We start from the raw sequence: 16,655 nt of genomic DNA, 5'->3' as shown, positions 1-16,655 counted from the left end.
ACCACCAACCCTGCCCTGTAGCCAAAGAATTCAGTTCCTCTCCATGTATCCCTGGTGCCTTTTGAGCTACTGCCCCAGTGCTGGAGCTCACAGCAAGTGAGTCATGAGCAAGTAACTTCATGCATGGGCTCTTTAAGAGGAAGCCTATAACTCCAGTAGCCCTCCGTCTTAGCCACAATCTCTGCTGGTTTTCACAGCCAGAAGTTGTGAGGACTTCTTTTCCAAGCACTGGAACCCTGAGCTGGGGAGCCTGACATGGGCTGCAACCCCTCACTTCTCAGGGGGTTCTCAGTAGCTGATCTCTCGCCACACGTGTGTGTGGGATCAGCTTGTTTTGCATCTCTGTTCTGTTTCAAAGTGGCTTTCTCTGTATATCCTTAATTATAGGACCTGTTCAGCTAGACTTCAGGGGATTCTGAAGTCTAGGATGGTTATTTTGTAGTTTAGTTGTAGTTTTGATGTGGTTGTGAGAGGAGGCAAGTACAGCGTCTTCCTATTCCTCCACAATGACTGAAAGCTCCTAATTATCTAACTAAATAGGTAGATCTTATTTTTGTGAAGTATCTTTATTTCTGGAAGTGGTCTTTGTCTTCAAATTTGTACTAATATTAGTAACAACTTTATGATTAATATTTGTATTCTTTTTCCATCCTTTAAAACTATCAGTGTCTTTATATTTAACATGTATTTCTTATAAACAGCATATTGTTGGATTTGGGTTTTCACCAAGTATTGGTCAGTCCTGATTTTGTCCCCCAAGTGACAACTGATAATATCTGGAGACAATTTTTTTTTTTAATCACAATTAAAGGGAGAGGGATGCTGCTACTGCTTTCTAGTGGGTAGAGGCCAGGGATGCTGTTAGACATCCTCAGCAATCCTGTGCATTGCACGACAGTTTTCTACAACAAAAAGTTAGGTAGCCCAAAAACGGGCTGAAGGAGCAAAACTTACTGACTTTTAATTGATACCATTAGTCTATTTACACTTAATATAATTAGCAATAAGCTTAATTTTAAATCTGACATCTTGCTATTTGTTTTCCATTTGTCCTGTTGGTTATTCATTCCTTTTCTTCTTTTCTACCCTCTTTTGAATTAATCAAGTGTTATTTTTTTAGTACTCTATCTCCTCTAATGACTTCATATTATGCTTCTCTAGTGTAATTATCCTGGTCACCAAAGTTTTCAATTATTAATTTATTTTTCTATTTATTTCAGTATGAGCTCACAGGTTCCTATTTTATGGGTTATTGTCTATTAATATCATTATTTTAATGCTTAAATTGTTCCAGCTTTTGCCAATAGGATTTGCTTCAAGCTGACTTTCATGCCTTTTTGACTTGTCCCTGTTATTCTTTTAGCACTGTTTGCTTTCTGGAACTAACAAATATTCCAAGCTTATTTTGTTTGTTTTGCTCCTCCAGCAAAAGTAATCAGAAGTAATCAGTTATTTCTCTAAAGATGCCTGATTCCTTTCAGTAGAGAATAATATTCAGCAGCTGTGATCTAGAATCTAGATGTATTCATTGCTACTGATCTCAGGCACTTTTAGTAGACAAAGCCTGGGATTATATGTATAAAAATACACACATGCACACATATACTTACAGATTTACATCTATATTAATTTCTATATCTACCTAATACTTCCTCTTCCAATCCAGCACCTTTAGAATCATTCTAGTTCTCTTCATTTCCATATTTGCAATTCCCTTCAACAAAAAAATACATTCCCATTATCTTTAATGTATGTTCATATTTGATTAATCCCTCCTTATGTAACCTATCTCTCACCATCATCTCTCCCATATCTTTGGTGTGGATACCCTCCTGAGTCCATGCCAGATTACTCTTTGTGGAGTGCTCCTGCCATATGTTGACACCCATTGTCAGGGACTGCTACCCCCCTACCCCCACATACATACACGAGTGCCATCCAGTGACTTTTCTATTTCTGATATATTAATTCTAGAATATACATTTGGTTCTGAAATTTCCTCTTTGCTTATTATCCATCTTTTCTGTAAATTCCTCAAAACACTTTTTTTTTTTAAAGTTCTTGTCTGCTAGTAATCTACAAGTCTCTATTGACTGCTTACTCTTGATAATGGGTCCAATTCCTTCCCTTTTCATTCGACTTATAATTTAAAAAAATGTTTTCTGTATTAGGCATAAAAAAACAGTGGAGTAAAACATAATTTTGTGTTGGTTCAGAATGCATGCCTTTCATTCTGTGGTCGTTAGAGTGAAGGACTTATTTTTCAAGATCCCTCACAAGTTGAACTGAGCTGTTGCTGAGCTGCAGCTTTAATTACATTGAGTTCAACTTTGTTTAGTTTAATCCCTAACCTCCCATGCCTCATCTGCCAAGAGACTGAGCAATTTAACTTCTTTAAGTGTTTTAACTGGAATGAGTTGGGTCTCAGTTTTAGTTTGAAGCCAAATTTTGTTCCAACTCTGGCAATTAAGTGTGATGTGCAAAACTGCATAAACTCTTTGCTTACTAGGCCCTCCTCCACTGCAATTTTCTTGGCAAAATTCCAGGGAAAGGGACAGAATTGTTTGGCCAGACACTTAATGCCCTTGCAGACCCATCTCACAATGTTGTCAAAAGTTTAGTTGGTTTTGTCATTGAATGTGGGGGCAGCTATCCAAATCTTTCTTCTCTGCAAGCTGCATGTACACTGAAGCAACCATGTCAAAGGGCTCTGGAGTTGGCATTGATTTTGGCACCACCTAGTCTTGTGTGGGTGTCTTCCAGCATGAGAAAATGGAAATAATTGCTAATGATCAGGGAAACTGAACTACTCCATGTTATGTCAACTTTACTGAAAACCGAACATTTGATCAGTAATGCCACAAAGAATCAAGTTGCATTGAACCCCACTAACACTGTTTTTGATGCCAAACGCCTGATTGGATGTAGATTTGATAATGCTATTTTCCAATTTGAAATGCAGCATTGTCCCTTCATGGTGATGAATGATGTTGGTAGGCCCAAAGTCTAAGTAAAGTACAAGGAAGAGACAAAAAGTTTCTATCCAGAGGAGGTATCGTCTATTTTGACAAAGATGAAGGATATCGCAAAAGCCTACTTTGAGAAGACTGTTACAAATGCTATCATCACAGTACCTGCTTACTTCAATGACTCTCAGTGTCAGGTTACCAAAGATGCTGAAACTACTGGTCTTAACATACTTAGAATCATCAATGGCCAACTGCTGCTGCTATTGCTTACGGCTTAGATAAAAAGGTTGGAGCTGAAAGAAAAGTGCACTTTTGATGTATCAATTCTTATAATTGAAGATGGAATCTTTGAGGTCAAATCTACAGCTGGGGCCACCCACTTAGGTGGAGAATACTTTGACTACCGAATGGTCAACCATTTTATTGTAGAGTTCAACTGCAAGCATGACATTAGTGAGAACAAGAGGGCTGTTGCTTCCGGACTACTTTCATATGTGCTAAGTGTACTCTTTCTTCCAGCACCCAGGCCAGTATTGAGACTGATTCACTCTATGAAGGAACTGACTTTTATATCTCTATCACCTATGCCATATTTGAATAATTGAATGCTGACCTTTTCATGGCACCCTGGACCCTGTAGAGAAAGCCCTTCAGGATGCCAACCTTGAAAAGTCCCAGATCCATGATATTGTCTTGGTGTGTGGTTCTTCCCATATGGGTGTGGCTCTACCCATATCCCCAAGATTCAGAAACTCCTACAGGACTTCTTCAATGGAAAAAGAGTTCAAAAAGAGCATTAACCTTGATGAAGTAGTTGCTTATAGTATAGTTGTCCAGGCAGCCATCCTATCTGGATACAAATCTGAAAATCTGTTTATGTTTTGCTGCTGTTGGATGTCACTCCTTTTTCTCTTGGCACTGAAACTGCTGACAGAGTCATACTGTCCTCATCAAGCGCAATACTACCATTCCTACCAAGCACAGACCTTCATTATCTATTCTGACAACCAACCTGGTGTGCTCATTCAGATTTATCAAGGTGAGCAGGCCATGACCAAGGCTAATAACTTGCTTGGCAAGTTTGAACTCATAGGCTTACCTCTTGCACCTCATGGTTTTCCTCAGATTGAAGTCATTTTTGATATTGATACCAATGGCATCCTCAGTTTCTCTGCTATAAATAAGAGTACAGGAAAAGAGAACAAGATTACCATCACTAATGACAAAAATTGTCTGAGCAAGGAAGACAGTGAGTACATGGTCCAGGAAGCTAAGTACAAAGCTGATGATGAGAAAGAGGTACAAGGTGTCTTCCAAGGATTCACTTAAATTCTATGCATTCACCATGAAAGCAACTGTTGAAGATGAAAAACTTCAAGGCAAGATCATTAATGAAGTCAAACAGAAGATTCTTGACTAGTGCAATGAAATCGTCAACTGGCTTGATAAGAACCAGACTGCAGAGAAGAATCTGAATATCAGCAGAAAGAGTCTGAAAAAGTCTGCAACCCCATTATTATTACCAGGCTGTACCAGAGTGCAGGAGGCATGCCAGGAAGAATGCTTAGGGGCGCTTCCCTGGTAGTAGAGCCTTTCATACAGGTGGTGCCTCTTCTGGGTATACCAACGAAGAGGTTAACTGAGCCCACCTTGAGCACATATTTAGCACTGTTTTACACAAAATATTGAAGGACCAAAATTTGTAGCAAATTCCATGGCAGTTTTAAAGTTGAGCTGCTCTATGACAGGGTGTCCTTGACACTTGAATATGAAATATGTGTGCACAGGAAAAGGAAATAATGATGCACGTTATAAACACTGTATTGTAAAGTGGAAAATGCGATGCCTTAATAAATAAAACTGTATTTAATATTGGCCAAAAAAAAAGTTTAGTTGGTTTCTTCTTTCTTGTAAAATCTTCTGGTATATGGCAGCTCCACTTCTAATCCACCAACACTCAGTCATTTGCCCCATGTATAGGAGCTGCTTCAATCTCTGCTTACTTAATGAACTCATCCCTATCTGGGATTTATTTCATCTAGATTTGTTTGTATATACTACTCTGAAATAACTCCAATAAAGAGTATGTTTATTTTATCTGGACTTTTCCTGTTTCCACTGGATCAAAGTTCTATTTTACATCCTGACCAGAAGTCAATTTCACCATGTTTTTCAAGTGTGAAATTTACATTGGCTTTGAGTTCAAGACAATGAACACATGACTTTATATCTTCTCCAGTTCTCATTAAATAGGAAAAGAATTATTTGTAGTAATGGGACAACTGACTATACCATGAAGATGTGAGAAATGGGAGAATCTATCACCAGACCAGAGATTTTGGTATATATCCAGAAGACAAAATAGAAGAGTATGAACTGGAAGGTAGAGAAGAACAAGTTGTACCCTAGCGGCCTCACAGAAGATGCTTCTGGAGACAAGAGTCTAGCCAACCTATCACAAACCTAGAAAGGCTCTGGCATCAGAGATTATTGGAAAATTAGGGAGGGGCTAAGAATTGGGGCTGGTATTAGTGCAGTTAATGATTGAAGGTCTTTAAACTGACCTGTTGTCTCTCTTCCCTTTGCTTATGTGCTTGTAGCCAGGTATCTATCCCCTTAACAAAATACTCAAAACAGTTCTCTAAAGGGCATGTAGATATTTACACTCAAGTAAAACCTTCCTTTTCCTGGCATGAAGGGGTTCCCACAACATAAAATCTGGCTGAGTTTGAGACCCAATTTCTTAGCCATAGCTATGTTATTTGGGGGAAAGTTACTTAAGTTCATTGCCTGTTTCCTTACTCATAAAAAGTATATCCACAATAAAAGGTGGTTGTGAGGATTTAAGAAAATCATGTATACAGAAGTGCTTAGCACAGTGCCTAGAACACCGTAAACATTCAATAGATAGCCATTGCCATTTTTATTGTTATTGATCAAATACTTGTTTTATATGGAAAGGAAGAAAATAATCCAAAGGTTAGATGTTAGAAAGAGGAACATCTTTTCTAATTAGGTAGGAGAAATAGGTGAGAATGAGTATCAATGTATGTGTGTGGATTACAAATTAAAACCCCCATCCCATTTTCCTTAACAATACCTAGTTGTGTAAAACAAGAAATCAATATGTATAAGGACTCCAAAGAATCTAGAAATATCTATTATAAAAATGCTTTAAAATGGCATCCATCTGAAATTCTATATTATATATATGTGTATATATGTGTGTATGTGTATATATATGTACACACATATACACACACACTAAATTGGAGAAAATTCATTGTGCTATTTGCATTTACAATCCATAAAACAAAGAATTCCTTTTTTTTTTTTTTTTAAATGTTCTGTAGTGTCATTAACATCTAATATTGTGTTTAAAGAATCTTCATAAGCTGAAGGAAATTGAACTCTGGGTGGTAATCACACAATAGAATATATAGACGTTAAATTATAATGTACACCTAAAAATTATATAATTGTATTAACCAATGTTACCCCAATAAACTTAATTTAAAAAAATAATTAAAAAATAAGATTTAGATTTAGATTCAAGTTATGGAAAAAATAAATAAATAAAGATTCTTCGGTGTACTGGGGTGAGGAGGATACAATAAATGCCTTAGTGCAAGATTAAAATTGCTTAAAAGACTCATGATTTAAACTAAAAATTAATGTAAATCTTGCTCATCAATACATTGGTATGTTTTAATATAAAAAACATATTTACTACACATGAAATAAACATTGCTGGTCTAAAAAGATATGCCATGTTTCTTACTTATCCCTGGCACACTGCTAAATATCTTTGATTTGGGATAGATCAATATTTTTAGGTCCAGAACACATAACAAAAGTTTACTAAAACTGTCACTTATTCTAATTTTTAAGTTCCTACTTATAAAATATTATGAGGTCATCGCACAAGATGATTAGTCAATTTGATTTTTTTAATCAAAATGGTTTTTATGTATAACATTAAAAAACTCAAGTGCTTAGACTAGTTTTCAATTTCAAATCAGCTTTGGTCTAAGTAATAACAACAGTATTTCCTAATAAACATAAATGTAAAATACTTTATCAACCAAGTAGTTGCTCAAAACAATAACTACTTAAATTTCATTGTTTCATGTTTTATGTCTATGAATTGCAACTAGTGAATAGGGAAGATGCTGAAAAAATTAGATATTTGTAGTTTCCCTAGCTTGTCCTGAACCTGCTTATGTTTATAGCCCATTTTTTTCTGACTTTACAGTCTAGCTGTCACTAATATGCATAGCCAAATTTCCTTTGTTCATCAGTCAGACTTAAATAATTTCCATTTGTGATAAATCTTCATTTCTAACGGAAAATCAACAAAAGATTCAATCTTAATCATACTGGAGTCATGATGAAAATGAACTCAATTCACAAAAAGCTATTTTTTGGTGACATCAGCTATGTTTTCATTCAAACCTGCCTGAGTTTTTCCTCCCTAATCTTGACACTAGTTACTCTTTAACTACAAATGTGAGATTTTTTAGTTTTACTGACTCCATAACAGTCTTTAGTAATTATTAACTTAATGAAGATCTTGAAATAATATCCACTAAAAATAAAATTATAAAGAAAATGTAGTAATTTACAATCAAGTTTTTCCAATTTCTCCTTAGGATTCTAAATTCATTCATTCAGTCAAAAATATTTTAAAAAATACTCTTCTGGATAACTGCGTACCAGAAATACCAAGATATATATAAGCTTCTGCCTGGAAAGAGATGACAGTCTAGTAGTTTCCAAGAGAGATGTTCAAAAATACAGATGTAACTCCTTTGAACATTTACTATCAATTATATCTAATCATTCTTAAAATTAAACCATTTTCTTCTGGCATATATAATGTTAACTATCACATCACCTGTGGACAGGTAATGCAGAACATTATTTTGAAAGAATGTAAAAGAATACATATAAAAAGCCAGCACCCAAAACAGCAAATATATTTAAGCCAAAGTTTAAAAACAAAATATGCACTTATAGATTCTAATGAAGATTTTACTAAATCCACTAATGCACTAAATATAAATTCATTTTAATTAACAATTTAATTTTTTAAAAGCATAGAACTTATGAAAACACTGGTCAAAAAATGATCTTCTGAAAAGGTCTTTTCTGTAGACTTCTGTATTTATTAAGAAGAGCAAGAGAGACAATAAGCAAAGATAAAATACAAGTATTCCAGGGAAAGAGCTGAGCTAGAGCAAACTAAAACAAATTTTTGAATGAAAAGTTATGGGAAAAGAACTTAGCTCTTTATTATATAACAGTGTACATTTTTTAAAAAGATGTTTTTAGGGGTTAGTCCTTTTGTAGTTTTAGCAAGATATCATATAAGGAAACAAGTCAACATTGTGTTGAAAAATATCTCCATATTATTTCTTTTTACTAGAATGGCAGTTTTGCCCCAACATAATCCTTATCATTCCAGCTAACTCCTACCTAAACATATGATATATAAAATGAAAGCCATGATAAAATTAGTCTCATTAACTGCTAGATCTATTGTTTAATCTTTAGGTAAAAGTGATCAATTGATTTATTCTTCCCATACTATTCCTTCTCTATACTATCAGCTATATTAATGTTTAAAAATTGGCAGCTTTAATTTAGGGTGCTCTCTCTTAAGTCATTTACAGTTTTTTGTTTGGGTAAGAGAATTCATTGAAGTGGATATTCCATAACTTTTTGGTTAATAAATTGGCTCAAGTCACATTTTGAGCCCATAACTTTTTTGATATGAAAGTACATAGAAAATATGTTTTGTGTCTGTAAAAGTATCTGCTATCTTTTGAATATGATTTTTAGTACCATCTTAATACTTTATTTAAAAAGCAGAATATACCCTTATATTTGGCTTCCTCAAAGAGATATGCTTTAAAGCTAATCTGCTCAATATTGGCTCAGAAATTTAAAAGATTTTACTTAACATCAATTTAACTGTTTTTTTATAGCTGATAATTTTAACATTTGGCTTTTCTGTTATACTATTTCTGAATAGTAATGAAACACTATATTTCATTTGGATGATGTTAATATAAATATGTAACCAAATACTGGAAATTTTCCAATCAACCCACTACCAACCATAAACTCTAATGCATGGTCAATTTTTATGACTATCATTTTTAATATACTAAAATACTCAATAACTGGTACTTGCACATAACATGAAAAATTAATTTTTAACAAAATTTTATTCAACACATTAGGAAAATCATATTCGAAACACAGAAACAATCACACTATAACAATGCTGCATAGATAGTGGTATACAAGTTCCCTGACGCTTAGTGACTTCTAACAGAAACTTCAATTTTCAAGTTACCAAGTAGAAAATGGTAGAGGCATTATTTCATCTTTCTGAGGCTAGAAAAATGGCTTTGATGATGAGAAGTGACACATTTAAACAACGATTAGATTACCACCAATTTAATTATATTCCCCTCTTGTTATTTCCCAGAGATGAAACTTAGACTATAAGAATTACTAGAAGGAAAAAGGAGGTAAATTACCTCTTAGAAAATATCCTGATCAGTGCCTGCTTTAATCAGATAAAACACTGAGATGAGTTTTAAAAATTATAACCACACCATTATGCTTAATGGTCAATATGAACACTTTTTTACATAATACATTTTACATAATAAATGATTTGTTTTCAATCCTTTGACCTTAAGTGAAAAAAGTTACTAATGAGGATTTGAAAAATAATTTTAATGGCAGATGGCAGAATATTAACTTTACAGAGATTAAAATCATTTCTGAGTACTGAAAATACCTATATCAATGAGAAATTGCTAAATTTCTTTTTATAAGATTACTTTTCGAAAGAGAAGGCAATTTATTTGGAAGAAATCTGCAGCTGAAAACATTGTTAAGAAAACATGGTTACCCTGAGAAAGACTTAAAATTGCCAGTACTTTCAGAAGCCCCCAACAATGCATGCAGGAGCAACTTATAAGCTCTAGTCTCTTGAGTTACCTACACAAAAAAAAATGTTTTGATCTAAACAACAGTTTGGGCTTTTATGCTATACTGGTAACAGGTTACAAGCAAGACATCTGAATGTGATCGATTTTAAGCAAATTTTGCATTAATTTCAGGGAGACTTCTTCCTTTTTTCTTTTTGAAGAAAGAGTTTGAAATTCTACTAATAGTCTTCTGTAAGCAAATGTGTAGTTTTCTTAACAAGAGTAAACAAATTGTCTGGTCTACATCCTCTAATCTACGCCTAGAAAATAAGGCATTAGTAATTCTTCATTGGCCACTGCAGAACAGACAGTGTTTTCTTTCTAATAAGAGGCATATCCAAACATTCCTCAAAGTGCACTGTTATTTTTAACATCTCTTATGCATTTACGGAGTCAGAATTTATGACTCTCTACATATTTTTAGTATAAAATGATGCTTATTCTCAACATTTTATATATATCATAATACTCGAGAAAAGACAAAGTGAGAACAGCTATAGAAGTAGCAAGATATTTTTCAAAAATAATAAAAAAGAAACAACGTACAAAAAATGGCAAGTGAGTGATAACTGGTAGTATGAACTCTCAATAGCATTCCACTTTGGGTTCCAAATTAAGATTTGACAAGTTTAAAACCTTGTCCTGTGTCCAGCACAGTAGGAAGAAACCAACTCATTTTTAACCTTTTCAAGCACCTAAAACAACTTTTGCAGATCCAAAAAAGGTTCAGACCACACAACCAATTTGCCAAATGCACTAGTGGATATGTAATACGAGGAAAGTGTAGCATCCAGTGCTTGGCTACATCATTTCCCGTTGGCAAATGCAGAGTGTAGTCACTCCACTGTTTTGATACACCATATACTGCTTTCACTGTGCGTCCCTTTTCAGTCCAGCAGATGTTATTACTGGAGTTGCAGTTATATTCTACCCAGTCTTTTGTAAAGTCACCTAGCTGTGGTGGGTCAGCTTCTTCGATATCTATTGACTTTGTCATCTCTGCTCCTTGCACTGCAATATACTGGTCATTGATTTTTCTTACTTCTTTTATCCAAGGAGTTGAATTCTCACTGTCTAATATAATAATAAGGCGGGAACAGAAGGAACCATTTTTTTCCCTCCACCATTCTAAAAGTGTGTCAAGGCGTAGTATGTCTCCACCTGTGAACAAAAGAAAATTCATTAGAGTAATAATTTCTGAACCCTCTCATTAAGAATACTTTTCTGTCTTAAGTGTATTTTCTTTAAATTCTTGTATTTAAGTATGTGGGGGAAAAAAAATAGGATCTTCCTTTCAAAGTATCTTTTCAGAAAATTTTTAAAAACAAAAACATTCAATTTCAGGTAAAAAAAAATACCAATCATTCTTACAACTCACATGAAAAAAAAAAGGACATGCTATAATAAATCAAGAAAATATTTTATAAAGTTAAATTTTGTGAAAAAAATAAAATTATAAAGGAAAGCTAATATTCTACATTGAAAGCAGCAAATCCAGACTGTTACCTGTCTTGGTACAGACTAAGAGCTAAGAATTGATTTTACAGTTTTTACATGGTTGAAAAATCCAGTATTTTTTCATGGGGAAATATAGAAAATTTAAATTTCATATCATTGTTTCCATAAATCACATTCATTTTCACTTTGTGTATGGCTGCTTTTCAACTAAAATGGCAGAGTTGAGTAGTTGCAAAAGGGACCTTATGGCCCATAAAGCCAAAAACATCTGGCCCTTTTCAGAAAAAGGTTTGCCAATCTTGTTCTATACCACTAATAAAATAATGTTACCTTATCCTCATATGTAGATAGCTACTAAATGAAAAAGAAACTCTTCTTCCCTGTACCAAGAATGAGTTTAGAATAACTTTACTGTTAAGTCAGTTTTATACCTGAAAAACAGCAAAGGATTAAAAATAGTTACCCAGCAAGGTCTAAAGTAAACCAATTTGAACTAGAAACCTGTCTTATAGCTAATAGGTTTTCCATTTGCATTAATTTTGATTTTTAAATGTTACATTAAAATAATACCTTGATTATTTAATTTTTGGCACCCTCTTAAATTTCATGCCTGAGGCCAATTGCTATCCTCACCTTACCCTAGTCTTGGCTCTCTTAATGGTACACTGATACAGTCACTACAATTCCAGATATTTATCCTAAAAAAAGAGCAGAAATGGGGGCAAAAAATTACATACAAAGATCTTCTTCCCTCTCTTATCTAAGGCAGTGTAAAATCTGAAACAGCTAGGAGGAATGGAAATAAATTATGGTAAAACCTTATTAGGAAACTTTATAATAAAATGGTATTTATAAAGCAATTTTAATGACATGAAAATATCTGAAATTAGAAGAAGCATGACACAGAATTTTATCTACAAAAATAATAGCAGTAGTTATTGCTGGGTGTTTGGATTTCAGGTGGCTTTTATTATATTTTTCTATATTTTCCAAAATTTTTACACTGAGCATATGTTACTTTTATAATTAGAAAAAGTTTTAACATGCTACAATTTACTAGAGCAAGATCCAAAATCTAACTTCAGAACACACACTTCTACCAAGAGCAATCATACTCTTTGCTAAATTATCAAAATTACAACACCAGAGTGAGAAAGAATCCTTCAGAATTTAGATTCTATTAGTAGTCTACGGCCATGCCACCCTGAACAAGCCTGATCCCGTCTGATCTCAGAAGCTAAGCAGGGTCAGGCCTGGTTAGTACTTAGATAGGAGACCACCTAGGAAGACCAGGTGCTGTAGGCGTCAAAAAAAATAAATAAAAAAATAGAGATTGTAAGATGACAAGGTCCTTGCAATCTGTGAGGTCAACCAAGGGTTGCCTCGCCTAAAAAAAATAAATTGGATTCTATTAGAAATATGACCTCTGAAGTCAGGGTATATCATGTTCCTTATGAATAATTAATTTTCTTTTATTCTTCAGCCTGCTATATTTTAGACTCTGACAATGAAAAATTTGTTTCATAAATTGGCCTTAAACATGCATATCATCTCAAAGATAGTGTATCAATACACAGTCTCCACATATTACTAATGTGTTGTTTTACAGATACTTCCTGAAGATACCTTTCCAAAGATGGTCAAATGTTAACTTTTCATTATTGCCAATTCTATTAAATTTCTCTAGAGATCAGAGGATGACAGATTACAGAGCTATTATACAAATTCCATCTGCCACAAAACATGACTATATAATCTGTCTTCCACACTATTTCAATAAATATTCTTCAGCACATTCTACACTAATGCTCTTATACACATGTTCTTTAGATATCAACAGGAGACTTAAAGAAGCACTAAAGCCTTTTAAACACTATTTCTCCTCTCTTGTTTTGCTCTGCTTTCTCCTATGAATTGGTTCTTGGCTTTTGGTCCAGATGTACTTACATTTATTTCATGTAACAACCATCAGATGCAGTTCAAGTAACCGAGATTCCTTTTTAAAGGCTTTGTCTGTGATAAAGTGCTTTGCAAATAATCTACATTTTTTTTCATTTATTGCTCTCTTATTACTATCATTGTTTTTTACTCTCAAGTAAAAAGGCAAAAATATCAGGGTCCATATTGTAAAACTCCGTAAGTATAAGAAGACTACATATTCTAAGAAGTACTATAAGTAAAGGTATGGGATAAAGGGTAAATATATATTCTTTTTCTCGCAGTGATATTTAGTTTTGAATCTGCTCTTAACTTGCTAACTCACATAAAATCCAGTCATGATGTTTCTCCTATTATAGAGGTTTTTAGAAACTATTAAAAAAATTCTTAGAGCGTAGAGTTCTTTGTGTCACTTGATTTAGAATGGATTAAAGCATCTTCTTCAGAGCAGGGGTGTTCAATGCTATTTCTGAGGTAGAGATGGCCTTTGAGGGCTGTGTCTCTGGCAGTACCTGACTGAAAAGAGGGCTCAGTATCTGGGCCTGGTTCAACCTGGTTACCAGCAAGTGAGCCACGTGCTTCAGGTATGAGTATACAAATGCTGAATTATGCAACAAAACCTACCCCTCTAGGGGAGGGCCCTATCAAGCTTTGCTCTCTCCATTGTTTTGTTTTGTTTTGTTTTTTCCTACTTTTTAATAATAAAGTCTCTGATAAAGAAAGTTACACATAAGGAATAAATCTTGGTTAATAGAGAAATTCGATAATGGTCTATTGGTAACATACTTCAAAAAATATAAAGATACTATTCCAGAAAGTAATTGCTTGACATTTACCTAAAATATAACCTGACTTTAGAGTTTTTAAATCTTCATAAATTATTCCTGATAGTGAATGAAAATTTCAGAAGACCAATATATATATACACACTATATATCTTGGTTGTTTATTTACTTTTCCTAAGAAAAGGCTGACACAAATATTAGTAAATTGGACACCGAGAATTTATTTCCAAAGCTATGTTTTTAAAAATATACTTTAAATAAATTTTAAGATTTAAGAAAAATGCAAACTTTCTGCAAAATTTTTATATTAATAAATCCTTCACATAAATATGTTTACTTTTAAAATTACTTTCTCATAATATCTAAAAATAACTAAGGATTTATGATAACCACAAAATTATGCTTTTTTCCATTTCATTTGGGGATAGTTTATTATATTATAAGCATTTCAGGAACATTTCAGTAATTAATCCCGCTTTTAGCTCTGAAATTCTACATCTCTAAAGATTTTTTAATTAACTAGAACTTTTTCTCTTGTGCTCTTAAGTACACAGAATACTACTTTACCTGGAATTGAAGCAGCCATAAAAGTTAAAAAGTTGTCTGCTATATTGAGTTATTAAAAAGTTAAGGTTTTATAAACTATATTCAAGTTGTTTTAATGTTGACTACCTTCTTTTCTACATTGTACATTTTTAAAATGGGTGAACCATGCTAACAAAAACATCTGCTTAACCAGAATATGCCCTTTCTCTACGTTCATGTTTTTTGTTTCTTGTTTTTTTTTGCTTTTGGTGGCAACATGGTATAATGAGGAAAAAAATACATTTTAGGAGTCAGGCAGATCTGAGCTTGAATCATGGTTCTCTCACTTATCAACAGTATGACCAATAGATAAGTTATGTAACTACTTTCAGCTTTAATTTCATCCTTTAAAAAATGTAGATGACAGAGGTAACAGTATTTACCTCAAAAGATTTCAAGTGAAGATTAAATCTAATGTGTATAAAGTACCAAGCATAGTGGTTATGCTTCAAATGTGCCCAATAAATGTTGGTTTGCCAGTATTCCTAATCAGCCATTGAGATATTCAATATTTATTTATAAAAATAAAAAATTACAATAATATTTTTCTTTATGATAAAACCCTGATTACAAATCTGGCAGAAATTAGTGACACCATGGTGGCTTAAAATCATCTCTACTTTAACCTTGAGTTTGTTTCCTTCTTTCTGGAGTTCCTGTACTGGCTCTGCCTTTGTCCTTCTATAATAGTTCTGTTTATATTTTTATTTGATCTGAAACATTATTTACATTTATTTTTCGGATTATCATTTTTATGTGTTCTTGGTATAAAACATCTAAAATATTTTATTTAAAAAGGATATAGTTAAACCTAAAAGAACTATTTCTAATCTAAAATAAGAAATTTACCCTTTTTTTCATGATTTAATGATTTCAACTGTCAATTATTTAGGAATCCCCTAATATGCGCCAGGCTCTGTTCTAGGTACAAAACAAATAATTCATAAAACAAAGTCCTTGACTTACAGGGTGTCTATTCTAGTTGGGAAAACCAACAAACAAATTTACATATACTATAGAGAGATCTCATTTCTCCTTTGGCAGGGAGATTTAATATTATCCTCTTATTTTACAGATAAGAGAACCAAAGTCAGAGAAGTTATATAACTTACCTAAATAACACTACTGTGGCAAATTAGGACCAAAACCAAAGTCTCTTGACCTAGGTGATTCTCCCACCATATCACATCAGCTGCTTTTTAAAATTCTAGTGAACTTTCTAACATAAATAAAACTGTACATGTGAAAGACTATTAAAATCAGCACCCATAACATTTAGACTTAAAAGTACTAGTCAAATAAGTTAATCAGTTCATGAAAATTGTTACTATTTCTAATAATTCTGAAAATACATTGAAGTGAAACTGATTATAAGTCTTAGACCAAATGGTCAGATTTTTTTCTTCCAATAAATATAATTCTCAAAACTTTTGGAGATTACTAAAATTATTGTAACAGGTAGAGAAAAGAAAAAAAAACAAGTCATACGCATACTTGGTAAACTGTATAGTAGAAAATTGAGAATTCTGAAAATTTAGTGTTTCAGTATGAAGGACAGATTTCCACAATAGGTATATCTCCAATAGTGAAACTGCCAGAGATGACTTTACCTGCAAGAGCCCACTCTCCTGTACCATGGGTATGCCCACTGTAATACAAAACATATGTATCATGTCTAGGTCCATCAACAGTCCGAAGTTCAAGGAAAGCTTTCAGTTTGGAATGTAGAGTATCAAAAGACAGTCCACTTGTGGAATAGTCACATCCATAGGTCTCAATCATATGATACGCAAAAAATCTTTGAATAGCATTGAGCATGCCAGTAGACCTCAAATTTAACTCCTGTACATGTTCTGGTGGAAGAAGTGTTGGCTGACCATCAGGACTGAAGAAGGAGAAAAAGATTATTT

General features: G+C 33.4%; 1 protein-coding gene and 2 pseudogenes across 2 annotated transcripts in view; 2 read left to right on the top strand and 1 right to left on the bottom strand.

Moving 5' to 3' along the window:
• Positions 1-2,697: 2,697 nt before the first annotated feature.
• LOC105300286 lies at positions 2,698-4,612 on the top strand (annotated as a pseudogene).
• Positions 4,613-9,171: 4,559 nt separating this feature from the next.
• Positions 9,172-16,655, bottom strand: part of TMEM168 (transmembrane protein 168) — a 43,736-nt gene continuing 36,252 nt past the window's right edge. The window contains exons 4-5 of one of the 2 annotated variants that reach the window (XM_011372429.2): positions 16,356-16,630; positions 9,172-11,140 (exon numbers count right to left, since the gene is read on the bottom strand). In XM_011372429.2, the coding sequence (XP_011370731.1) occupies positions 10,593-11,140; positions 16,356-16,630 (823 nt within the window). In that variant the 3' untranslated portion in view covers positions 9,172-10,592. The remainder of the gene's footprint in view (positions 11,141-16,355; positions 16,631-16,655) is intronic. The other variant, XM_011372430.2, reaches the window with a different exon arrangement.
• On the top strand, positions 12,624-12,742 carry LOC111746972 (annotated as a pseudogene).

This window comes from Pteropus vampyrus, unplaced genomic scaffold (genome assembly GCF_000151845.1).
Source record: "Pteropus vampyrus isolate Shadow unplaced genomic scaffold, Pvam_2.0 Scaffold206, whole genome shotgun sequence".
Classification (NCBI taxonomy): Eukaryota; Metazoa; Chordata; class Mammalia; order Chiroptera; family Pteropodidae; genus Pteropus; species Pteropus vampyrus.
The sequence above is the reverse complement of the archived record's forward strand: the minus strand, read 5'-3'. Positions and strand labels throughout refer to the sequence as shown.